Source organism: Apiospora marii (assembly GCF_038362585.1).
Source record: "Apiospora marii strain CBS 49790 chromosome Unknown utg000011l_segment0_segment0, whole genome shotgun sequence".
Lineage (NCBI taxonomy): Eukaryota > Fungi > Ascomycota > Sordariomycetes > Amphisphaeriales > Apiosporaceae > Apiospora > Apiospora marii.
In genome coordinates this window covers 1,819,503-1,845,011 of record NW_027117382.1, presented here as the reverse complement: position 1 = coordinate 1,845,011, position 25,509 = coordinate 1,819,503, and the positions used below count along the sequence as shown (strand labels likewise).

Here is a 25,509-nt window from a genome sequence, read left to right as displayed (position 1 = left end):
CCGGCGGATTATCTCCGACGTCATCGATTTGTAGTGGACCCGGACCGGTCGGCGACCAAAAATGGAAGGAACGTGTATGAACTTACCTGCTTCCCTCGTTCATCGACGAGTGACCTTCTTTGCCTCATTATATCTTTAAGTCTATATTGTTCCAGATAGCGCACATAGTAACACACTCAAGTGCGACTTCGTCAAAGTCGGCCCTCATGCTGCAGCCAATCCGGCGCCTCCGACCTACTTCCGTCGCCAGCAGTCTGCTGTTTGCCTCATTCGTAGCACCACAGAAGCAAAAGCAACAACCGTATTCCGGGATGGCGGCGCAGACGACGACAGAAGATACCCCCAGTTCCACCTGGAAGACTCGGCCATACGTGCCGCGGCATGCGTCGTGGCCCTACAGCGAAGCCGACTTTGCGAGGCAGGATCCTACCCCGGACACCTCCTTCTACGATACGCCCCGTTTCGTGACCCATATCGACGAAGAGGCCATTGCGTCCTTGCGGTCGTACTATGATGCCGTGCTGCCTCGCAAGGGGCGGGTTCTCGACCTGTGCAGCTCGTGGGTCAGCCATTACCCGCCTGATATTGAGAAGGCCGCGGCGGCACCTGGGGGAGGAGTTGTGGTTACGGGCATGGGCATGAACCGGGAGGAGTTGGCGGCGAATCGGGTCCTCAACGGTGGAAGGATCATCGTGGACTTGAACGAGCAGCCGGACGTCGGCCGCGCGCTTGGGGAAAACGACGGTGCTACTCGAGATACGTCAGTCGGTGGTACTACTCACGAGAAGGATAAATTCGACGCGAGTACGTTGGTCGTATCAATCGATTACCTTATTCACCCGGTCGAGGTGCTCAGGAGTCTGAGAGACGTGACCAGGGATGGCGGCGTCGTTCATCTCACCATCAGCAACCGCTGCTTTCCGACCAAGGCCATTGCTCGTTGGCTAAGGATCGATGAGGAGGAGAGGCTGCAGATGGTGGGCGACTTTCTGCATTTCGCGGGCTGGAAGAAGATTGAGATTGTTGAACTGAGCAATGGGCAGGCGGAGAAGTCGGATCCTCCCCAAGGGGGTCTGCTGAACAGTTTGTTTGGTGTCATGGGGGTGGGCCACCGTGATCCGCTGTGGGTGGTTCGAGGCGTCAAGGTCAACGACCATAGCTAGATAGAGCTTTCTGTTGTGGTGTTGTTTGGAAAGATGAAGGGGAGTAAGTTTGTACCTTGTGTAATGTTCATCTGATACATGGCCAAGATATCTGGTCGATATGTGCTTGTGGGTTGTTCCGTATGCGACAGTAAGTAGGGAGAATTGTAGGCGATCGTGACTTGGTATGTTGCCTCCTGGTATTCCTCATCGTGAAGCAAGTGAAGGGTGTCTTAATTCCTTCCATGGTGATGAATCAACTGGAGCTTGGGGAGGTGGTGAGGGTGTGGGATGTACCTACGGTTGCTAGGTGTACTTGATAACAGGTTGCCTGTCTAAGGCAGGTCATGTTGACCAAGATTTGAAATCAGAACTGCACGACTTACCACTGAGCCACGAGACCGGAAAAGAGGTGCACCAAGGACCCGTCCGCGTCCCGCCAGCAGCCCGCGAGCTTTCGCTGGCGGCGTTGGGCGCGACAGGGCAGCGATACTCTCAGCCAAGCCCAGAAACAAAAGAAAAAAAAAATACAAGTGGACACAGTTGTTCGAGTATTCCAAGGCCCACACTACTGTACTACACTGCTAGGCCTGTTGCTCTGCCCCCCAACCCCAAGTGCCAAACGGCTCAAGGGGACTTTACAGGAGGTGCTTACGTGCTACCTTGGTCCAAGTGGTCTTAGGATCGCTAGTCCGACCAGTGTGCCGTACACCACAAGTGGCGGGCATTGGCCGGGGACCCCAGGCATTAGAATCGTCTGTAATTAGGAATTATGTAGGTACCCCAGCTTGGTCAAATGTTTGGAGCTCCAGCTGGACTGGTTCGAATCCGGTCAAGAGCTTGAGTTTTTTCTTTTTTCCTTCATTGGATTTACACCACCACTGGGAATTGAATCGACAGGCAATTACAGATACACAGAAAGCAAGACCAAAAGAAAGAATACAGAACAACGTTAAGAGATAGAAAGCTGCAAGTGTTCCACGACGAATTTTACTGCTTTCGCGCTACCGGAAACAACCTCCCTCCTAGAACAGCGTAGATGCCATGCAACACTTTGCAGGTGGCCTGACTTGCAGTCAGGTGTTCAGATCGAACGTCAACGCAGTGCCTGGTTAAGCATCCATCGCGACTGGTCTGTTCAAAGTAGGCAGACACCAAGTGGTGTAGTAACAGTGTTCCAGGGACCTTCAAGACTCGGAACTGGAACTGCAGGCAGCTCCTCCAGGCAGTTGGCCCTGGAAGTACATCCAGCATGATGGGCAACAAACGTATCGATTACTTGCTCTTGTATATCCCCAACGCCTCGTGGACTGCGAGGGCCTTCCAATTCAAAATGGTGATGTAGTTGAAGGCATCTTCATGTGCACCCAAACGAGCACGAGTAGGGCATGAGCATCTGCATCATCCAGGCCTCTGCAATATCAAGACCTAAGTGAAAGCTTGGTACCTGTCCAGGCACCAACGCGGCAGCTCATGGAGGTTCCATCAGAGCTCCAGTTCCAGGTACGCGTAGGTCAGTACGTACCTGAAGGTAACGGGGTACCTACGCGTCAAAACCACAAGAACAATCAGGTAGCTGTAGCTATTCAATTCAAATCAAAGCTGCACAACATACCACTGAGCCAAACCGCCGAAAACAGCTGTCCATCCCCAGGGTTCGAGTCCCACCCCAAGCAGCATTTTTTCGCCGCACTGGAAAAAGAGAAAGTGAACGGCTACAGGCTTCTCCAGCCCCCTGACCTTGGAGTATCAACACCTCCCTGCATTCGTATGCGCCGCCGACCCTTTCAGAGACATCAAGTAAACGTGAATGTGCTTCAGGGGACCGAATAGCACGCTGGCGACCTCCCGTCAGTCGGACAAAGAAATCATCAGCCATTGGTGAGAGGTAGGCATGGCTTGTGTCCAAAGTAACTGGCACCTTCGGCAATCGATGATCAGATATTGCAAGTACGATCCGATGTCTGTTGGCTCCATGGTCGATGTCGTCGAAGGGCGATTCCCCATGACATGTAAGCCACAGTATACGGGTGCCCGGAAAGGGGGGTTTGCTTTCATTACAAGCCGGTGAAGTAGTGTAGTTATCTATCACGAGCATACCCGGGGGCAAGACTGGTGCCGCCGTTCCTCGTCATTATTATCTGAACTGCCTGTCGTCAGTTATGGTCACATTACCATACTACGTATTGGCACAAGTTATCAAGCCATCTATCACGGGATGCTGCCCTGAGAGAACAGTCTGGTATTAGTTGATGAGCGAAGGACTTGATGCCAGAAGATGAGGCAACAACTACAAGTGAAAGAGGATAAATATATAAAAAAGAAAAAGAAAAAAAAAAAACAAGTGACTTGCATATTTCCCCTAAACGCAGCAGACGTACGCTCTCGGGTACTACTTGCAACCCCCCCTTCCGGTCCGTCTACATCGTGCAGGTGCACTCAGCTTGCTTGGTAGGGTCGGGCGGGACGTCAAATGGTCAATTGGCCGCCCAACTGGGAGGTCACCAGGCCCCCTCCCGAAGGAGAGGCGGCAACAACCCATTTGGTGTCAGACGACTATTGGCGAGAGAATTCCTTGCTACATTCCGTTATAAGGACTACTTCGCCGCTAGCCGAGGTTTACCCGGTGAATTTCCGCGCGCGCTAGTTACGCGCTAGAGGCGCTAGCGTTGGGACCGTGCGCCAGCCGCGGTGGGACAGCGCCCAACGCGCCAACACCGCCTGTAGCAGCGCGCCCTAGCTGATCACCAGGCGGATTGGGCTCCACGGTCGCGCTTGTTACTGGGTTCATCCTTGAACACCAGCGGGTGGTTCCCCTGAGGGACTGATCCAGGGCTGGAGATGATATACATATAGGGAATGAACAGGACAGGTCAGGATATCAATCTTCTCATTGACAACGCGGATGCTTTGCGCATGACCCTTCTAGATATGATGGGTTCTTTGTTGCTGCGGGCTCTGGCTGGTGTTAAACCGGAAGTTTCGACACAAAACCAGAGAATGGGTAGATCTGGAGAATGTTCATTGTATGTCGTTTTACTTCCCCCTCATGCCAACGTCATCCCAGTCGGTAGCAGTCACTCTCCTTAACGGCAGCATTCCTTTCACTTGGCATCGTCGACACTCATTTTCAAGCCCCCTATTGGCTCTGTAACTCTACCAAAGTCTATTACTCACGACCTTTCGGCAGTAATGCAAAGCTAAATTGACCAAAACTGTCTTCGGAAGAATTTCCTGTCGCCTCCTAACATTCCGTTCAGGGGCTTCGTCGTCGTCGAAGTATGATGGCAGAACATCATGCGACCATGGGCATTTAAAGCCACTTACTCTTCCTTGGGCGTGGCAACACCACCACTCTCGTAGTAAGTCGCCGCCACGTCAGCCTCGCGCGTGGCCGTCATGTTTACGCCAAAGCTGAACCAAGCCAGAACACCGTCCTCGACCTTGTCGCCCAACATGACGTACTCGACGATGGGATCGGTGCTCTCGAGATCCACCAGCAGCAGCGCGTCCTTGTCGTTGGCGGTGACGGGCTGAGTGTTGGCGCTGTAGGGCGCCAGTCGCTCGACCCGGTCGCTCAGGTCCTGGTCGAAGTAGAGCTGGCCGATGTGGCTGACGGTGGCCTCGAGGATGGTCCGGTTGGCGCGCGGGCTGGCATCGGGGTGCACCGCGACGTGGATATGCTGCGTGCGGCCCGAGTAGTGGCCCGGGTACAGCGTCTCGAACTGGAGGGCGCCGCTGGCGTCGGTCTGCTGGAAGCCGCGCAGGAAGGTCGTGTCGAGGTTCTCCGGGGCGGGGGTGTAGTCGGCGCCCGAGGGGACGCCCGAGTAGATGCCGGTGGAGTTGCAAGCTACATGACGTTGTTAGTCAATTGTATTAAGGGGTGTACAGAAACCCAGACTTACACCAGATTTGGACCCAGGTATCCGTGATGGGATCACAGGTCTCTACGTCGTAAATAGCGAGGTCGAGGGTCAGAGGGACGCCCTGCTCCTCTTCGACCACGTTTTGACGAATGAACTCTCCAGCAACGTCTAGGATCAAGGTCAGCTCAGGCAACACCTTCTGTCTTCTCTCGGGCACTACTCACAGTAAGGGCCTTCGGTAGTCTCAGGGGCCAGGACACATGACTTCTCCTTAGCAAAGAGCGTGTCCAAGGGGGTCTGGGCATCGTAGTCAGCGTCAGAGTGGTGCGACTTGTTGAGATCCGCCAGGTCACGCTGGTGAAGAAGCCCACGCTTTGACTTCTTCTCGGCAACGGCACGTCGGCGCAGGGCGGCGGCCTGGCCGAGACCGCGAGCCTTGAGCTGGGCCGAGCAGTGGTCCAGGCTGGTGCGCTTGGCGGTGGCCAAGTAGTCGCGGCGCTCCTGGGCCTCTTCTTGGACGTTGGCGCCCGGGTGGGCAGCCACCAGAGTGGCGGCGAAGGCGCTGACGAGGGCAGTGGAGAAATGCATCTTGACGAGGTTCACTGAGCTAAGTGCGGGATGCTGATACTGGGGAGTGGTGCAAACTTCAGCATGGGCTTTCTGGCCGCTTTATCTACTCATCCACCCGCATCACTGGTGGGTAAACCGACCGCTCATCAAGAACTTACAAACCGTCCATATTCGCCTTGGCCGCCACTCCCCAAGACTCTCTTCTACGTTCTTGGTGATGATCGGCTGCCCTGGTCGGATCTTGGCATGCACCTGCAGGTATTGTGCAGTTATACCCCAATCGAGGCATCTGCCAAGCGGCCGCAGGGTTAAACCGTACTTTCTCCCTTGACAGCATTGGTCTCAACTATTCTACTTTCTTCAGACCATAGTGGTGGGATCAACGAATACTACTTTAGTTATTCTGTAGAGATGTTTGTTTTTGAAGAGACTCAGCCGGTTTACTCTCGTAGGGGCTTGCTGCCATGGGTTGCAGCGACTGCAGCCCGCGGAAGATGGGCCGGAGCGGGATCCAAGTATGGGTCCTGCCGATGCACCCCCTCGAATGCGGGAACAAGATGTAACCCCACCATTTATGCGGCCCCATCTCGATCAAGATTGTAGTGGTTTCCCGGGGCCAATGGGAATCTCGGCATACATCAGCATCTTGCTAGTTGGGCTGTCTAGTGCAGGGACCCCCGTCAACGAGTCAGGACTCCAGGGGAAAATATCTCCCTACCAAGGTAATTGCCGGCAATGCTTCAGAGGGGCGTCATAATATGCCGGCTGCAGTCCGCAGTATGGGGCCAATGCAACATCGTTGTCGATCGTTTGACCAAGATCCAGATGTTTGAACACATGTAAACAGACGGATCCCTTCCGGCCCTGCTTGTCGAGCAGCTTGGTTTCCTCGCTCAATTCGTATCTTTGCAAGAGTCACCACAATTCCGCTATGTAGTCCGAAGCCGATGTTCTGTGCAATGACTGTGGTTCATCAATACACACATTTCCCACCTCTGTCTAGCGTCTGTTATTGGGTCGGTAAAGTATTGAGAGCAGCCGGCGTGTGAGTGGAGTTTTCTTCCTAGCCCAGATCTCAATCCCGCATGGAGCTCTGTGGGCCTTGGCAAGGATCTCGGAAAACCATTCATCCCCGGACAGGCATCGAATTGGACAATAGATGACAGCCGGAGAGGGGGTATCTCCGGGAATCTCTCTCGTCTCCCTCCTCTCCAATCATCCACGTCTTAACACTTGTTATATTTGCGTGTCTGCTATCTTTTGCCTGTCCTCCACATCCCAAGTTGTTCAACAGTACTGTCAAATAATACCGCATTGGAAGGCAGCTCACACAAGAGCGTTGGGGTTAGGTCGATATCCAATGTCAGTAATATTCAATCTAGCAAGGAGACTCGGGGAAAAGCAAGCCTGACGTTCGCCTGCCAAGAAACGTCGCCAACCTAAACTCCGATACGGACAAAGTTCAGCGTCACTTTCTCCGTGACCAACCTTGATTTAAGCTTATCCCTTGCTACTTCCCTCGCGACTAGCCCGGCTTTGGACTTAGTGGATATACTCGGAGAACTCTAAGAAAATTCTCTCTCAAATTTTCTGCCAGCAAGACTAATGAATCATAGGGCGTAATAACCGGATTTTACTTCATCCCAATCCGATATAGTGTAACGGTCAACATACTGCGTTTTCATCTTGAAGAAGATCCGCGGAGCTCGGGGTTCGATTCCCCGTATCGGAGTATATCTATCTCTTAGTTTTTTAGCCTTTATAGCTGCGTCTCTCGCTATGAGAGCTTGTATCGGTACATTTGCCCACGGCGTGCATCACACGGCAACATCTGAGCTAGTGTAATTTATAAGTGTTCTTTTTATTTATTATTATGATCCACCAAGTTATTTAAGACCTTTCCGCAGCTCAACATAGTATACTGCAGTTGCTCACCCGTACGGCGTTGCTGCACCCAACCATAGCGAAAACCGTATCGATAACGGAATGTAACTTCGATGACCTCCTTTTATTACCCCCTTTTCCCAGCCAGCATCATGACGTTCCACGGTCTTGTTGGTCGGCACGGTGAGCTCGACACCATGGAGACGTGCCAGCTGTCGGATGGCTGTCTTCATTTTGCATGCCTCCTGAAAATCGTCGTCACACAGCTGCGGCACCACGACGTGGTAATCGACGGATAGCTTCCGAGCCAGACCTTCGGGCCCCTTGACGGGGATGCTGTCGATGAGTGTCTGTAGGGCACCAGAGTACGTGAGGTCGTATCCGAGGTAGTCGTTGTGCCAGCGGCTTTTTTGGTTGGTGTGGAGATGATAGAGCATCATCCCGAAATCCGAAGGATCTACGTGGGGCGTGATTCTTGCCACTTGATGCCAGAATATTCCGCGTTCCTCCTTGCTCATCCCGGACCAGTAATGGCAGAAATAGATGGCCACGTGGACCATCGTCGATGCGACCTCGAAGAGTGCACGCTTGGTCTTCCACGTGCGGCCCAAGGGACGTGGACCTTTTACGCCGGGGCCGCTGTAGTCGGTGCGCAGCATGTTCTTCCATGCTCGTTCGAACAAGTCAAAGCTTGGTCCGTTTCTGAGGACCGCGATCTGCGCCGAGAACGTAGGGGGGGTGGGCGGATTGTCCAAATGCGTATCGCAATCTCGAGCATAGAGAATGCTGGCAATGAGAGGGAAGAGCACCTTGCGATAAGGACGGAAGTCGTCCAAGAAAAGTCCGTGGATACGCATGTCGTCTCGGAGATTTGTCAACACCGCCTTCCACCGCGGGTTCGGCGGCAGGCCCATGACGGTGGCGTACTCTGGCCTCTCGGGTCGCGCGACATGGCGGCCATTTGGCTTGATGATGCCGTTAGAGCCGGCGGCCGGACCACAGATCCGAGTTTTCCATCTGGGCAGACATATCTCGTTTAGCTCCCTGAGTTCTGGGTCGCTCAGAATGTCGGTGTCTTCAACGAGCTGGCAGCTTTGGGAGTTTTGGTGTTCCCAAGCGACGCAGTCACTGTATGGTGGTGGCGGTTCAGAGGGCAGGTCCGTAGTCGAACACATGCTGGGCGGTGTAATTGATAATTAAGACCATGCAAGAAGCAAATGAGCAAGTACAATTGGTACACTTTAGGTCGTGGCCGGTGAAACAATGAAAGAGCGGGAGCTTCTGTCTGGCCTATTTAGATAATAATTGGGCAATGCACCGGAGATACAATCAGCGCAATCCTGTCAAAGTTTATAGACGAGCAGGTCAACCCAAAGCTTATCTGACCAATCAATGCACCAAGAGGACGGAGTATATTGAACCACCGTATTTGAGGAATTTCTTGTGGAGATGTACTGAAAGTCAAAGTGCACTTTGTCAAATCGAGGTAGTTTACCCCCGTCTAGTAAATAAATGAAATTGGTATCATAAGTCGCATCTATATGTCCTTCGCTGCATGTGTATCTGCAAGTCCAAATCCTCAAATAACAGGATGGTGCTTCCATCGTTTCTTTGTAGCAGGCGGCGCCCCTTCCTTCAACCACTCGAGTACCGGTGATCCGAGAACCAGCGGACCAATAATGCTTTTGACCGTCAACTGCGGCACCGGGAGGTAGGGCACGACGTATTTGGCGATCGTCCTGTACCGCCAGTCCGGCCACGCCAGCATCCGGACCGCCTTCATCGAGGTATCCGACGCCACCTTCGTATCGTGTTTGCGGTCGGCCTGGTAAGAGCGGAAGAGGCTCTCCAGCGCTCGCGTGCTCGGGCACGGGTCCTCGAGAAGCATATAGCGCAGTTTGTTGACGAGGACGACGAGGTCCGTCACGCCGCAGTTGTAGCCCAAGCCGACGTGCGGCTCCAGTTTCCGGACGGCGTCCCCGACCAGCACCGTTCGCTTCCAGTGCCAGTCGTCTATCAGCCCTTCCTCCAGGTTGATCATGCCCGCGTCCCCTAACCGGAAAGAATCGACGACGGAGACGGTGCGTCCAGGGGCGATGTAGAAATCGCCCCATCGCTTCAGCAACTCCTCTTTGTCTTCCTCAGTGTAGTGTCTCTTTGGCGTGCACGTTGGCTTTTCAAGTTTCTCATAGATGCCAAACGCTCCAGAGTCGGTTCCGTAGACGATTTGGGCGCACATACCGTTGTACGTCGCATCATACTTGGTGTTCGGTTGCAGCCCCGGCAGAAGCGGTAAGTCGCCAAAATATAGTCGATATGTCGTTGTGAAGGGAGTCTTTTGATCTTGTGGCAGCTCTTCTGGCTCAACAGAGGATTTCATAGCCCGTGTGAATAGGCGGACGTTGCTGTGGACGCCATCTGCCCCTATGACAATAGAGCCGTCGTACGAAGTCCCGTCTTCGCAGAACACGGTCACGTCGTCGTCGTGATTCGTTATCTTGTCCACGCCCTTCCCTAGTAAAATCCTGGGCTTTGCAGTTTCTGGTAGGCTGTCAAACAGAAACTTGACCATCTGATGTCGATGTGTAAATTTCACAGCATATCCAAGCCTTGATGGGCTGTTAGCTTCCGTATCTTAGCGTTTGCATGCGATGGTCGTATACTCACTGCTTCTCTATGAGCTCCAACGTCGCATCCTCCATCCTGACACGTGCATCCTTGGCCGAAAGGACCACCGTCTCCTTGCACCAATCCAAGATCGGCTGCACTGCCTCCAGCAAACCGAGCTGGTCGAAAACGCGGAAGATTTGCGGCCAGAGCGCCAGTTGCGTCCCGCGCGAGGTGAGTACGGACTTGTGTTTCTCGAGCACGATGAAGTCGATGCCGGCTCGGGTGAGGATGTGGGCGGCGGTGAGACCAACCAGCCCACCGCCCACGACAATGGCGCGGAACCGCTTGGATGGTTTTTCTGCCATGACCAGCATTTTGAACGGCAAAATAGGTTGGTTACCTTTGGCGAGCAGAACAGAGGAGATTGATCAACACAAGGGATTCGGAGATTTTAAGATGTGTCTCGGGGGCTCAAGAAAGGAGTGCCGATGAAACGAAATAGGGCTGACATGAGACATAAGTACTTATGCGCCTAAAGTGCTGGTGCCTGTGGTAATTGACCACTCTATGCGAAACCCGCAGGTGCCAGCAATCAAGAGGGGCCGCTAAGTAAAATCAACGCTGTGCTTCGCTGCTTACTAGTCTATATGCGACACAGCCATAGATTACAGCATGACGATGGAGCCTTCGGTGGGGCTTGCTTAGCTCCCCCTCAATACTGTTGATTGGGTCGTGATTGTATGCGACCCTTAAACCATACCAGAATTCGCTGTGCGCACAACTCGGCGCGAGGAGGCATCTTCATCATCCTCGTCGTCGCCCGAACCGTCGCGCCAGGCCGCGGCCACATACTGGGTCCCCGGATGATAGAAGCTCAGGTTCAAGGAATCTTCTAGTGAGTCGCTTCGCCCTCGGATGCCGCTCGTGGCGGGGTTACGAGCCGTCTCGAGCCTTGTCTCCGCGTCGCTTTCACGATTCTTGATCCGTTGCCTCGAAGATATGCGAAGAGAAGGAACGAAAGAACTGAGTTTTGCATGCATTCTGCTCAGTACCTCGCCCATTTTGCTTCTAATCGGCTGGTAAACCGGCAGGTTGCCGCAAAGGACCGCTGTTGCGGAGTGGATCGAACCCCAAAGTATGGCCTTGTCAGTATCGACTGAAGGACATTGTCAGCATTAGTCGATTACCGTAGCATTGGTGTGTCTCTTCTACTTCTTCCTCTTCATTCACTTTCCTTCTTTGTTTTCGAAGGAGGCCAAGGGGAAACGAGAATGAAAACAAAATATGAAACCAGAGAAAAGGAAGAAAAGCAGAAAGAGGTAGCAGGGAAAGTAAATCCTAAAGGTAAGAACAGATGACTTACCCTCTGATCCGCTTGTTTGATAGGTATAAAACATACGAAGAACGTTTGTAATAACGGCACTATAGATTCCCTCCGATTTCAGTATGCTCTCAAGACGGGGTGTTTGAGGGGGCGCTACTTACAAACCACCCAGCAGAAAGATGCCAGCAACGATGAGCTTAGTCCTCAGAGGTATCTGGACGAAGAAGACGGCTCTGGCAGGTAGCACCAAAACCACGACGTCAAGAAGAGTCTCCACGATGCAAACGAGGAGGAAAAAGAGGTCTCCATTGATACATTGCCCCGCTTGTAGACGGTTCCAAAACTTGCTGAGTGGGACGCACATGCAGAGATTGACGATGGAGTTGGCGATCTGGTATGCTATGCACAGCGCCATGACTATCGTGGATTTGCGTCGAAAAGATGCAGTTGCGAAGATTCGCCGGTATAGGAGGCAGAGGGATACTCTCACAGCGCTAAGCACAAAAGGCGAAGTAGAAAGGCCGATGTATGTTGCCTGGGATACACAGAGTGATTAGTCATGACATGCGAGGGGATTTGGATCTGGAATGCATTACCTTGAAGTAGTGCTCCATGGCAGCCATGTTCTCCGGCGTGGGAGAGAGTGCGGCTGCGGCAACGAGTTCATTGGGTGGCCGGCCACCACCCCCATCATACAGCCCTATGCCCGTCGGTCAATACTGTTTCAAGCACGATAAAGAGACTACCTACCCCATATACTCGAAGCAGCAGCGGCAATGAAAACAGGAAGAGACAAGATCATGATCCAATCCTCCAAATGCATGCCACTCTTCGTGATATGCTTGCAGCACCAGCGCAGCCAAGTGGACGCCAGCGCAATGGTGCAGGCTGCAATGCTGGCGATTAGTCGGTCTTTACCACTTTGAGTCAATTCCATTTTCTGAGCAGGACGTTGATTTAGGGGGAAAAGAGTGAATGTCAGCATCCATCTCAATAGCTAAAAGTCAATCTCTAACCACCCTTACACCAAGTAACGTGACGCACATTGAGACAAAAATAGGTAGTAAAGCTGCAGCTTGCCGGCAGGCTAGGAGAATCTATAAACTCAATGGCTGGATTGCAATGCTCCCAGGTAGCCAGGTCATACTAGAGATATTGTCCCGGCAGTTTTCTGATTGGCTTAATCCACCTTTTGGCCCCCATGCTCAGGAGGGCCAGACACGGTCATCAAGCTTCCTTCTTGGTGGTTACAATACAATGAATGTAAGGCTTGGGGGCCTTGTTTGGATGTGACCCCAGTGCTGTGACATGAAGGAGGTCTAATGTCGTTTCCCCTGTGGCGATTGGCCTGCACGGGTTCCTGTCTGTCCGCATCGCCCCGACCCGCCTAAAGGAACATGGTATGCGGATGATCCCAGGCCATGCTCACGTCAGCAGTGCCATGGTCACCAACTGAAGCTACGTCGATCATGACTACTTCTCGTGCCTCTTTGAGACTAGCCCACAGCACCTCCCGCTCCGGTCCCGACTCTTTTCGGTAATGGGTGACTGCAGCTAGACTGGTTACGTCCGCTGACCAAATCGCAAGGTAAACATTTTCTCTACGCTTTGAGGCATCTTCTTTTTACTGAAGACTATAATTAGACGCCAATGCATAACCTGGGTCCAAATGTAAGTTAACGTCGATTCTTCATTTCTTCGTCTATTTGTTGTTATTCCAGTGTCCCAGGGCTGATTATTCCATTTCTTCCCGATTATAACAGCTGAGTTGACATGATAATATCGAACCTATATTTTCTGGTCTAATCATTCCTCATAGCCGTAATCTTCGCAGTTTATCCCTCGAAGAGATCACAACAGCCTCTGATAGTTCCAGTACCTCCTCTCCAGCAAAGATGATGGTCCGGCAGCAAGGCCTCGAGGATGGTGTCCTTGAGGGATAAGGGCTTGCCGTTGCAATTCATGGCTGTGGATCTATAATGAGTCCTGCAACCACTAGAAAAGAATATATCCCATCATGTTCGACGTCAACTTTCTAGGGTGCGTCTACATAGTGCCCGATGGTTAATCCATTATCATGCAAACCTCGGGGGTGGTATTGGCTGATGTTCCATCATAATCACAACCGGAGACTAATAACTCTTAGTCCGGTTTTTATAGCCAATCGCTAACATTATTCGACACATGTTACGTAGGTGGCGGAGGATCCAGCCGATAAGAAGCGTTAAGCCCTTGCGGGAGGGGCTCGGAATGCGGCCAGGTATGTTACCGTGAGAAGCTCATTGGACAGGGTTCCCCTAATTGGGGGCGAAGAGGTGTCCCATCTCCGTCATCATACAAAACTCTCGACTTCTTCTTCAAAATTCTTGCATAAAACATTATACACGAAGAAGATGTCGTCCCCTCTCCAAGAGGAAGTGAAACGGAAGCGGAAGCCTCCACCCCCGCCTCCAAAGAAACCCCAACTGGCGGGGCTAGTCAGACCAAACGGACTGCCGTCTACTAAGTCGCAAGCCAGCAAACCCATCTCAGAGCCAGCCCCGGACTGCTCTCGAGAAAACCCACAGCCAAACTCGAGTAATGGTGAAGGGGGTATATTGAGCCAGAGTAAGACCGCAACCGATGCTCTGCCAGATGGGAATCGACCAGCACAAGGTGGGAAAGAAATGTGACTGATCTTCGAGATATGCTAACTCCAAAAGCTGAGGCCGGGACCCAAACAGACGGGAAATCGCATCATTCTGATGACAATGACAGCACGTCGGAGAGTTCTATAGAAGGTTCCGACGCAAATGGCGATGACGAGACAGGTGAGCTCACTGGAATCGGCCGCCGAATCAAGAAGAAGGACGGCAAGTATCATGTCATCGATGAGGCCAAGTGGGACCCCTACCCTTCGTCTGGGCCTGAGGGGTTCGACATCATCATCGACAGGCCAAAGGGCAAAGATATATTCACGACGACGAGCCCACTACTTCTCAAGGCGTTCGACGCGGCGCTGAAGAAAGCAGGGTATCCTTACATAACCAAGTCGGACGACAGTATCGCCTTCAAAGAGCCATTTGTGCCGCTCTATTTCAGCTACGACAAGGTTGTGGCGGCCGCTACAGCAGAGCTAGAGCGATCACCAGACGCTTTCGACCCAAAGTCCCTGGCCAGGATGCAGTCTTGGTACGAGAAACATGTCCTGGCTTCGCACGCGAAGCTGAGAGAAACCCTCAAGACGGGCTGGGTCACGTTTGAAGACCTGTGGGCCCTGTTCCAGCCCGGAGAGCTGGTTTACTGCACGGACAACTTCAAGCAGCCGCGCCTGTATGTCATCGCCGCCACAGCCGAGCGTAACAACATACCGGATGAGTTGGACTTGCCCCCCCTTACCGATGCTGGGGAGCCTTCGAAAGCGCCGGTTCATCGTGGACTTGTGGTTCGTGGACTGGGACACGTCCTTCCAGGTCTTCAAGCGCCATAAGGAGTCGAGAAAGATACAGTCGTTCAACGGCTCACGGCGCGTGACCGATCTCGAATTCTATCCGGTCCAGTTCTTCAACGATGGTGACCAGAGGAGCATCGACGACCTGCTTACCAAGCTCCGACATCGTGGGCAGCTATGGAAGAAGCTGGCGAGCGAAGATCCCGCGAGCATGTATCACAGCGGGCCCGCCATTGAGTTCAGGAACGATGCATCCGCCCTTGAGCTGGGAACGGATAGGGTAGAAAACCGGAACGTTTGTGGTCCCCTCACTTCGTATTCTCGCACCTGAGGTTTTGGCTGACGTCTGAGATCGTGCACATCAGATGAATGCAAGAGTCGTCATTGACCACTCTGGCTGGACGCAATTCAGAGGTAATGGCGTTCTCCGCCGATTGACCACCATGATGGAGTTCTACACCTCGGCCAATGAAGAAAGGGAGGCCCCGGTCTCGGTGGCCGGACTGGAAGATGTGCAAGGCGTCCCCGATAGTGCTCCCAAGTCGGAACCCTTCACGGATTTCCAGGCCCAGCTCTGTCCCTCGGAATTGTATTGTTGCTTGACAAGGACAACTGTTTGGTACAGTGTGACTATCGCGAACCTGACGCCGGTGCAATGGCAGAAGGACGCCATAGAAGGTCTCGTGATCGCCCACGACACCAAGCAGACGCTCTGCGATCTCGTCGAAGAACACAAAAGAGGGAGCTTTGCAGGCAGCCTGAGCGACTTCATTGCCAACAAGGGCCAGGTACTGTATCCATACAAGCTGTCGACTCTGTTTTAATCTTACCTGACCACCACGTCCTTCTATAGGCCCTCGTACTTGTGCTTCACGGGCCCCCAGGTGTCGGCAAAACTCTTACGGCGGGTAAGTAGAATCGTTTGACAAGGCGGCCCCGTTTACTGACACCAGAATTGCGCAATGATGTAGAAGCCATCGCGGAATACACGGAGCGGCCACTGTTTTCCGTCAACATTGGAGAGCTTTCGAAAGAAAAAGAAGTCGTGGTCCGGCTCGAGAGGATCTTTGAGCTGGCAGTGAGATGGGACGCGGTTCTCCTCATAGACGAGGCAGATGTGGTGCTCGAGAAGCGATCCTACGAGAATCTGAAGAGAAACGCCATTGTGTCTGGTGAGTGTCTTACATCAAACAAGATCAGCCTAAATTTGTTCGTCAGTCCAATTGGTCGCTAAACTCGATGCAGTCTTCTTGCGGATGCTGGAGTACTACCGCGGCATCCTCTTCCTCACGACCAACCGGCTGGGGTCCATGGACGTCGCCTTCCAGTCCCGCGTGTCGCTGGCCGTCCGCTTCAACGCCCTGACCGCGGACCTGCGCCGCCAGATCTGGCTCAACTTCCTCGCGCGCCTCGACCCCGTCGAGGTCCAGGCGCGCGAGGAGCTGCTGGCCCGGCTCGACGATATCCAGCAGTGGGACCTGAACGGGCGGCAGATCCGCAACATCCTGCGCATGGCGCAGTCCGTGGCCCTGGCCCGCGAGAAGCGCCGCGGCGCCATGCGCTTCGCCCACGTGGAGCAGATCGTCAACGAGACGCTGCGGTTCCAGGACTACTTCGAGGAGGAGTACAGGGAGTCGCGGTGGAAGCTGGAGGAGATTGAGAAGGGGCGCAAGTTTCAGCAGAAGCGCTCTTTGGCGCGGCGATAACGTGGGAGTGCTCATATAATCTTTTGGTTCATTATCATAATAGTCTGTCATTATCGTAGAATGCGTCCCTTCCGAGGCCTGGTTCTCATTATAATAGCGTCAGGTCTGGATGTCTTATTCAAGATATCTCACGTTGCGATATAAACATCGTCAACCACTCCTTCCAGGTCTTCATCAAACGCTTCAATCGGCACCTCGTATGTACTAGTCATAATGGCTCTGGATTCGGTTATGTCATGGACGAGCCGTGCCAGGTTTGGAAGCAAGTCAGTCTTCAAATCGGCGTCGTCGTCAAATCCGCACTCCTCGATCCTGTCAATGACGATGTAAATGCCGGCCAAGCTGGAAGCCAGCTCCTCGAGGATCTCCCACAGGTCTTCGAACCTTGATGCGTTCTGGAAACGCAGTGCGCTGTAGGACAGGGGGTGTTCGTAGGCAAGTTGCGGGTGGATCCTCAAGAGCTGCGCGATGAGGATTCGCACGAGATCCGCGGGGGTGAAACTTGCCGAAGCAGACGCAACATCCGCGCAGAATACGTAGAGGACCGTGATCTGTTGAGGTAACAAGGCTTGGACTATATCGAGGGACAGCTCGGTCACCCAGGGATCCTGATTCCCGGACTGGCCGCCGATCCAGAGTAGGGGGCAACGTGTTTGAGACCAGTGCACCAGCTTCACGAGTACTCCATTGTTATCCCAGTGATCCTTCGGTGACAGTCGGAAACCACGTCTGGTGAGCCTCGAAAGAGCCTCATCCGGGTCCCAGTATAGGGCATCTGGCGAAGAGAAAAGGGCCTTCTCAAGATCTTGCATATACCTTATCATTTCAAAGGTCCTCATGTCTGATCAATTGGTCGGTGTCAAAAGGAAACGATCAACCAATTCATCCTGGGAGACTCACTATCGATCTTGATTTCCAGTTGAAGAAAACGTTGATTCAAAGACTCTAAGTTAGAGCATTGAGATCCGCTTACCGTTCGAAACTCATCGTACATACTTGCCACCGCTGTTGCATATCAGTAAATCGAGTAAATCGTCTCTGGTGATACTCTCAGGGGGCGTCCTGCCTTTTCCAGTTTGAGTCACCATCTCGTGGATGTCAATCGCTTGTGCCTCGTGGGCAATATTCTTCAAGTCCGCTAACTTTTGTACCTCCATGTCGATTTGCGAGATGTACTTCTTGAACTTGGATTCGGTAGGCTGGATGACCGCATCGACTAGTTTCCCTGGGTGTGCGTACACGGTCAGCCTCCGGGAGGTAACAGCACACACGAGGCGGCGACGAACCCAATCGGGGGCTCCGGTAATATACGAGCGCTTCGTCGAGAAGCTTCATCATCTCGCTGAAGATGTTAGCCACCACTATCTTGATCGCAGCAGTCGGAAAGGCCGATCGATAGAACTCGGCCACAGGCAGTTTGGAGGCCATGGTCTCCAGATAAGTCATGAGAGCTTCCTCCCTGTCGCTTTTGGTCACTACAGCCTATGATATACCAAGTCAGACTTCTGCGGCCAGACTACAGCTTGAAGAGCATGACACAATACCCTGAAAAGTAAGACAAGAACTCCGAATGTGACGGTGTACTCTGGGCTCTGTGGCAACATTATCGATACCAAGGCCGAGGTTTTATCCACGACTCGGCAGAACCCCACGAAGAATGTAGAGGTTCTCTTCTGCCATTTCGTCTCAACGGCCTTGGTCTGTCGGTCTTCTGTGATAAAGTTCAGCTTCTCGAGGAGGCTGCTTGCGTCGGTGGGCGGCACGACGAGTAGTTGTCTCTCCTCGACCGTGAGCTTGAGTTTGGACAATCGCGTCTTGGAGGTGCGGCACGCTTCTAGAGCGACAGCATAAAGACTTAAGTCTTGTATTAATACACTTCCCTTCACGATGAGACGCAAAAGCAACAGGGTTAACTCACCCGAAATCTGACCCAGGGGTGTACCAGCTGGCATTAGGGGATGAGGGATGTTGGCCTGAAGGCTCCTGTGCCGAGTTGACTGAGGTGCCGGTCAATGAGGGGTTTCGGGCAGCGACGTCCCCGGTCTCATTAGCCGCGCCCTGCATCAAGTCACTCTCTGTCGCAGACATTTATCCAGGATAGGAGGAATTTCGTTATATGCCGAAGATGCGGTGCAGTATGGGCAAGTTCTAGACAAGTATCAACGATCAGTTCGCATAGCCGGTGTTTCAACTGGTGGTAACTCGCCATCTAGATGTCAGCATGCGGCATGTCATCCCCGCCCAGCCGTACGTGAGCCTGCATATCTGCGTGGCGTCTTATTGGGTACGATAGTCTGTCGAATCGCATCCACGGGAAGTGCTATACCAATAGCAGCGCTTTCAGCATCAACATCAAAGGGTTATTTAGAACAGAATGACTAAACAGCAGTGACTGACTGAAGGTACGCCAGTGGCGCTTGGGCTTGATCACCTCAGCAATGATAATCATACCCAGCCAACTTTGTGTGGCGAGCCGCACTGCCTAGTCGCGCCCAGAGTGGTTAGATATTTGCTTTTGCTCAGCAACAATGGTGTGGACAGAGGCCCATCTTTTCGGCGGGCGGTTTGACAAATGCAGCCCCTTTCGAATCCGTGTGTGTGGCTCGTCACCCGCGACACCGCCTAGCCCGCACTTGCATCTTGTTCGTGGTAGTCTCTGGGGTTTTCGTGGGCGCGGACGTGGCTGGTCGGAGCTCCCGTATGTGCGCGCACATCTGAGGTGTTGCGACAGCACCATCCGATCTGCAGAACTATCCATGATTGGTACCAGAATCTTGCGAACGTGGCAGATTGTCTTTTCAGATACGACGATAGGCCCCAAGTGACTGTTGAAAATGGCAGACGCAATTGAGTGGTTGAGCAACCTGGCTGTAAATGGATTCAGGGGGTACATTAATTGTTACTGTTGGTGCCTGACTCGGCCGGGTGGTGATTGGTAAAGGGGAACAATTACTGTTCAATAATGCCATTGAACAAGATTGGAAACTCTGCGCAATTGTCCGAGAAAACTTTTTTTCACTTTACCTTCGGCACCGAAATCAAAACACGTGCGCGGTGACTGACATCTGTCCAGATACCTCTGTGGAGGCAGACTCAGGCATCACCTGCAAAGTGGATGAGTGGATGGGGCCGGAGCATCATAGCCCTGGGTACAGGAGTTGACATTTCATTTGACAGAAGTATGATCTCCAAAAGAGGACAAGATGATATGAACAAGGCCGGGTCATTGCACGCATCGGGATGCAGGGTTGCCAAAGAGGAAGTCCCCAGTCCCCAGTCGCCCCCGATTCCGAAACTCTGATCGATGACTGGATGGCGCTAACGACTTTTATCTCCGTCGTTGCTCATGCTATAATGAAATCGACAGGGTAGTACACTCAACAGAGCCGAACAAGCTGCGATGGTCAAGTCTACTGAGACTCGAGGCTAGAGAGTAGGTAGGCCCATCCCCCTGGGTCACTTCACGACTTCGAGGGAAGGTCCAGGCGTGGAAGGGATCGATGATCGATAGTCGATCAGTTCATCGTCCTAGATGGTGTCATGGACCAGTCACCCGTCGTGTCAAGCCTGCTACTACTATTGATGCTACGGGAGCCGGAGGGACTGCTGACGGGCGGCTAGTGCGCATCGAAAACGGGTTGTGCATGCTGCAGACGATGGCTTCAGGCCATGGCCCGGTCTCCAGATCGAGTAAGTGGAGAAAGCGCCTGCATCATACATCTACGCCTCGCATCGCCACCAATATGTGCGTGTGTTATTGGGCTGAATGGGTGCATCTGGAAGGTGCTGCGCAGGAGTGGGTAGCGTTTGCATGTTGAGCTGAGAGTAGATGGTTGTATGCAGCGGCCCCGCCGTCCCATGCAGTCAGGGACGACGACACGGGAGCCTTCCCGGGCAGATATTTACGAAACATCCCATGCTTCTGGAAGACTGCGACGGCGTGTCCAGGCAGTCGGGTTTTGCTTTTGCTTCTTGCGCGGTGTTGTCCGACCGACGTCTCTATTTGGAGTCGGTAGCAGACACAAACAGGAATGCCTGGCCGAGGAGGCGGATCCCCTTCGGCCTCCGTAGGCTTAACTTGGATTGACGAGAGTTGCATCTTGAGCCCCCAGGTGCTAGCTACTACTACACGATACCCAACATCATAGTGGAGTTGAGCTCGGTAAGCCGAGGCGTTTTCTTTTTCGTCCTTCTCAGTTCATGGAAGATGACGGGACTCGGATCAATGCAGGGCAGGGCTAGGCGAAACTCCTAACAGAAAACGGATGGACACAAATAAAAACGAGCTCCAGATGAACCGAGAAACGCCCAGCTCGCGTCAGCAACTCCAAGCAAGCTTGTTGGTAGTAAGCTTCTCTCAGCACTTGCGGTTGGCGCAACGGGTTAGATCAAGATCGAACCAACGGCTCAGACGTCGAGAAGGCAGCACGTGCGTGCGGTTGTTACAGACGCCAAGAGGAAAAGTGGCTTCGAGGCTTTCAACCTTCGGTGCCTTAAGTGGAAGAAAAGGACCAGGGTCAGACGCAGGCCGCAAGGCGCCCGTTGATGCTTGCGCACCGGGCCAGCTGCTCCCCGCCTGCGCGAAGGTGGGATGGACTGGTTAGCGCGAGCACAGCTGCTGTTCAGCGCGCAGGGCATCACCCAGCAATCTGGATGGGGGGTGGAAGTGGTGGGGTTCGGTCCCTCTAGTGGCCCCATTAGCCTCTGGGGCCCTCCCTAGCCCGCCTGGCTACCCTAGCCTCCCCCAAATTCGTGCTGGGCCTGGGGAGACTTTCAACAACCTTACAGACGACTCGATCCACCCACGTGGGATCCAGCCGGCATCTGATAGGCCTAGTTGGCCTCTGGCAATGATCTGCCAAGGGTCAGCCAAGTCTGTGCCAAGAGCCGCACGTTGTCAGAATGACCCAATCAGACGTCGACATGATAGTGAACTGCATTTACGACACCCTCGAAATATCACACCTTGACAGTTCGTTCGTAAAACTCTATGGCGAAGAGGCAAGGCCCTGGCCCAAACGAGAGCCCATCTCCGGCCCTTGTGGCGTATTGCGCCGAGACCCAACAAGCAAATCCAAGACAGTGCTTGTCTGTCCCGGCCCATGCTTGTCTTCCCTTACTCAATCACGCAGCCGTTCGCCTGCCCGTCCCTGTCGCCAAGCCGCTTTCTTGCGCGCGCCCGCCAAGGCCTCGGTGACCCAAGCAAGCAAAGAGAAGCTTGGGAGCTGCGGGTTGCTGGTAGGATGGATACCAATATCCAGTAAACGGCGCGATAGGCCTCCGCTCAGCACCGCCTGCGCCTGTCAGCCCATGCCAGTGCCCTTGTGGGTGCGGGTAGTGCGTGTCCTTGCCTGGCCCCAAGAGTTCAGCAAAGTTCGGGATATAAACGTGCGGCCCTCGCTTCATCCCATGGCTGCTTTTTGACATCCATCACTCGATCTTCATTCTGTGTCTCCAACTCACAGTCTGAATCATATACTCAGTCCTCCACCGGGGTCCTCTACCTAGAGACACAGAGAGAGTATAGCAACAGGCAACTGTTCACCCCTCCGCCAAGATGCCGTACCTTCACGATTACGACTACATCTTCGCCATAGGCACTTTGTTTGCCTTCCTGGACGCCTACAACAACGGTGCCAGTAAGTGCTTCCCCTATCCCTGGACCCTCTCTTCAGTCGCAATTGCAGCCCCTTGACTAACCGTGGCATTGCTACCTCCTAGACGATGTTGCCAACGCGTGGGCCACCAGTGTCTCGTCCCGATCGATCTCGTACCGGATGGCCATGGTGCTCGGTACCATCTTCGAGGTGCTCGGAGCTACCACAGTCGGTGCTCGAACTGCCGAGACCATCAAGAACGGCATTATTCCCCCGGACACCTTCAAGGACAACGCCCCTGTTCAGATGATGGCCTTCACCATTGCCCTGATTGCCGCCTCTACATGGGTCATGTGGTGCACCCGTCACTCTGCCCACGTCTCGTCCACCTACTCCCTTATCTCCGCCGTGGCCGGTGTTGGTGTTGCCACCGTTGGCGCCTCCAAGGTCCAGTGGGGCTGGAACGGCGGCAAGGGTCTCGGTGCCATCTTCGCCGGTCTGGGTATGGCGCCTGCCATCTCCGGTGGTTTCGGTGCTGCCATCTTCATGATGATCAAGCTGATTGTGCACATGCGCAAGAACCCCGCGCCCTGGGCCGTCTGGACCTCTCCCTTCTTCTTCCTCGTGGCTGCCACTATCTGCACCCTGTCCATTGTCTACAAGGGCTCTCCCAGCCTTGGCCTGAGCAAGAAGCCTGCGGCCTACATCGCTGAGGTCGTCGTCGGTACTGGTGTCGGTGTGGCCGCGATCGCCCTTATCTTCTTCGTCCCGTGGTTGTACGCCCGCATCCTGAAGCGCGATGCCAGCGTCAGATGGTACCATATCTTCATGGGCCCCCTCCTGCTGAAGCGCCCCGTTGTTGCCGAAGCCGACCGGGCTGTTGTTCCCAAGTACGCCGTGGTCCAGGAAGATGACGAGTCCCTGCGCTCCTCCAACTCGATCAAGCAGAACGGGGAGCAGGAGAAGGGTGCCGAGAACGAGCGGACCATGGTTATCGCCGAGGGCCAGACTACCAAGACTTACAAGGAGATCCAAGAGGAGGGTGATGCCAAGCTCCGGGCCAAGCTTTTGGAGAACCGCGGCCCGATTGGCTGGGCGATGCGCACTCTCCGCGACAACCCCATGGGCCCCGGCCAGATCTACGAGAAGAAGAACGCCGTGACTGCCCTGAAGCGCCTCCCGGCCCAGATCACCGCCGCTCTGCTCTACGGTTTCCACTACGACATCCACGCCGCCCAGACCGGTATCTCCGGCACCCCCGACGGCATCCGCATGCAGCGTGTCTACGACGCCGCCGAGAAGTACCCCGACGAGGTCGAGCACACCTACTCTTTCATCCAGATCCTCACTGCCTGCACTGCCTCGTTCGCCCACGGCGCCAACGATATCGGTAACTCGGTCGGCCCCTGGGCTGTCATCTACCACACCTGGTCCACCGGCAAGACCGCCGACAAGAACGCCAACGTTCCCGTCTGGCAGCTTGCCGTTCTCGCTCTCTGGATCTCGATTGGTCTCTGCACCTATGGTTACAACATCATGAAGGGTAAGCTATATACATCCCAGAGAAGTCCCCAAACGAGAACTTCGTGCTAACTCGCATCCAATAATTAGTCATGGGTAACAAGATCACCTACCACTCTCCCAGCCGAGGCTGCTCCATGGAGATGGGCGCCGCCATCACCGTGCTCGTCTTCTCGCAGTACTCTCTGCCCGTGTCGACGTCGATGTGCATCACCGGCGCCACCGTCGGTGTCGGTCTCTGCAACGGCACTATCAAGGCCGTCAACTGGCAGCGAGTCGGTCTGCTGCTGCTCTCGTGGATCATGACCGTCCCCATTGCCGGTACCGTGGCCGGTTGCCTGATGGGTCTTTTCATCAACGCTCCTCACTTCTAGGCATAAATCTCTCTTCACGGTCTGCAAACCATTTGCCGTTTTCCAATTGGGGGCGGGCGCGGTTGCGATCTCTTGGCTGGTGTTGGTGTTGATAATGTTGTATATATACCCCGGTTACGACCATTTGGATAGACTGTTGCCAGATATAGACTGTCTTTAATTTCTTACTTATTAATCAAACAAAGCGGACTTCATCGTTGAATGAAAAAACGGCCTGTGGCTTCTACGCCGACGTTGACGACTCTTGAAACAAGCAAACTTGGCGACGGGTGTGGCAGACTGACGAGTGCCCAGACGACGCTAGCCAAAACTTGACTGTCACACCCTAAGTCAATTGTTGGCATCAATCTTCTGCAATGGTGATTCAATTGGAAACAGGTCTCTGCTCATCGGTGTTGTCTGCGACTTGGGATCACTCGGACAAACCGATTCAATTTGCTTCCTTTTGATTTTGAGTAGGTTACTGACGTGGCATTCAGACAAATTTGAGTATTCGGCGATGCGCGCAATGTCTTGCACATGTATATTTGGACTGAACAGCGGAGACGACAACAGCAGTATGGCCCTTCCATCGCAAATCATCTTGCGCCGGATGAGTCGACTGCTCTATCAGCTATCTGTTCAATCACTCACTACGGTATTGCGTTGAAGCCTCGCCAATCTATATGTAGCCACGCATATAAGTGATTACGATTGATATCAATCACGACCGTTATCAGTGGCTGAGCTGGCGGGCGACGGCATCACACGATGAGATCATGTGGGCCCAGGGCGTTGCGCAGCGCCCATGCGTCGATTGGAGCCGCTTCTAGGCCCAAAACAGGTTCCAGGTCCCGACTGTCCAGCAACCGATCTCCGGAAGTGGGCGCTAAAACAAAATGTCCTGCCGGTTGACATCACTGCCGCCCTCCAACATGTCCCAAATCACACGCAAGCCGCCCACGATTCGCTACACCGCATGATCGGCAGCCCAAGGCCTAGAAGCCACCCTTCGATGCGCGCAATGCTTGCTGGCAGATTCTGATACCACAGCACCGTTTGGGCCCGTGGCACCACACAATGGACCCTTTCGGATGTCTGACCGCGGGAATTAATGCTGGACATTAAGATTTGATACGGGCGAGGTTGGGAAACCGGCTGGTGGGAGGAGGGATGGATCCCCAAGGACAAACTAATACCTACTCGACGGCAGCTGTGCCTCGATCCTCTTCGACCAAGATAAACTTATCCGCAAGAGTTTACTAGTTTTGACAGATGCGCCATCCTCAATTCTACTAGTTCGTAGTACCACTACCTTGACGTTCACCGTTCGCCAATTTCCTTGTCCTTGGTGAAATATCCACCTCGCCAAGAAGAAGCTCTCGAGTTAATCCTACGCGAAAAACCAAGTTTCTAGGGACTTGCGTCAGCTGCCAGCTGCTGCGGTTCGCGGGCGCTATCATCCGACCTCCAATACCACCACCACCACTTCCCCGTTCCTCGTGC

General features: G+C 53.6%; 8 protein-coding genes across 8 annotated transcripts; 3 read left to right on the top strand and 5 right to left on the bottom strand.

The window, feature by feature from the left end:
* Positions 1 to 206: 206 nt before the first annotated feature.
* On the top strand, positions 207 to 1,163 carry PG985_013652 (uncharacterized protein; the record flags this gene model as incomplete). The annotated part of the gene is made up of 1 exon (XM_066833418.1): positions 207 to 1,163. The coding sequence occupies one exon, from the start codon at positions 207 to 209 to the stop codon at positions 1,161 to 1,163; it is 957 nt and encodes a 318-aa protein (XP_066678158.1).
* A 3,302-nt stretch (positions 1,164 to 4,465) lies between these two features.
* Positions 4,466 to 5,596, bottom strand: PG985_013651 (uncharacterized protein; the record flags this gene model as incomplete). The annotated part of the gene is made up of 3 exons (XM_066833417.1): positions 4,466 to 4,992; positions 5,048 to 5,176; positions 5,233 to 5,596. 3 exons carry the CDS (start codon positions 5,594 to 5,596, stop codon positions 4,466 to 4,468), a joined length of 1,020 nt encoding a protein of 339 aa, XP_066678157.1.
* Positions 5,597 to 7,509: 1,913 nt separating this feature from the next.
* Positions 7,510 to 8,637, bottom strand: PG985_013650 (uncharacterized protein; the record flags this gene model as incomplete). The annotated part of the gene is made up of 1 exon (XM_066833416.1): positions 7,510 to 8,637. One exon carries the CDS (start codon positions 8,635 to 8,637, stop codon positions 7,510 to 7,512), a length of 1,128 nt encoding a protein of 375 aa, XP_066678156.1.
* A 404-nt stretch (positions 8,638 to 9,041) lies between these two features.
* PG985_013649 (monooxygenase) lies at positions 9,042 to 10,446 on the bottom strand (the record flags this gene model as incomplete). The annotated part of the gene is made up of 2 exons (XM_066833415.1): positions 9,042 to 10,071; positions 10,130 to 10,446. 2 exons carry the CDS (start codon positions 10,444 to 10,446, stop codon positions 9,042 to 9,044), a joined length of 1,347 nt encoding a protein of 448 aa, XP_066678155.1.
* A 375-nt stretch (positions 10,447 to 10,821) lies between these two features.
* Positions 10,822 to 12,333, bottom strand: PG985_013648 (uncharacterized protein; the record flags this gene model as incomplete). Its single annotated transcript, XM_066833414.1, has 5 exons — positions 10,822 to 11,228; positions 11,436 to 11,494; positions 11,558 to 11,931; positions 11,993 to 12,096; positions 12,147 to 12,333. 5 exons carry the CDS (start codon positions 12,331 to 12,333, stop codon positions 10,822 to 10,824), a joined length of 1,131 nt encoding a protein of 376 aa, XP_066678154.1.
* A 1,080-nt stretch (positions 12,334 to 13,413) lies between these two features.
* PG985_013647 (p-loop containing nucleoside triphosphate hydrolase protein) lies at positions 13,414 to 16,532 on the top strand (the record flags this gene model as incomplete). Its single annotated transcript, XM_066833413.1, has 7 exons — positions 13,414 to 13,436; positions 14,154 to 14,820; positions 14,879 to 15,121; positions 15,192 to 15,614; positions 15,680 to 15,734; positions 15,798 to 15,998; positions 16,045 to 16,532. 7 exons carry the CDS (start codon positions 13,414 to 13,416, stop codon positions 16,530 to 16,532), a joined length of 2,100 nt encoding a protein of 699 aa, XP_066678153.1.
* A 128-nt stretch (positions 16,533 to 16,660) lies between these two features.
* Positions 16,661 to 18,620, bottom strand: PG985_013646 (uncharacterized protein; the record flags this gene model as incomplete). The annotated part of the gene is made up of 5 exons (XM_066833412.1): positions 16,661 to 17,348; positions 17,529 to 17,757; positions 17,819 to 18,014; positions 18,077 to 18,386; positions 18,451 to 18,620. 5 exons carry the CDS (start codon positions 18,618 to 18,620, stop codon positions 16,661 to 16,663), a joined length of 1,593 nt encoding a protein of 530 aa, XP_066678152.1.
* Positions 18,621 to 22,089: 3,469 nt separating this feature from the next.
* Positions 22,090 to 24,024, top strand: PG985_013645 (sodium/phosphate symporter; the record flags this gene model as incomplete). The annotated part of the gene is made up of 3 exons (XM_066833411.1): positions 22,090 to 22,171; positions 22,254 to 23,672; positions 23,741 to 24,024. The coding sequence occupies 3 exons, from the start codon at positions 22,090 to 22,092 to the stop codon at positions 24,022 to 24,024; spliced, it is 1,785 nt and encodes a 594-aa protein (XP_066678151.1).
* Positions 24,025 to 25,509: the final 1,485 nt, after the last annotated feature.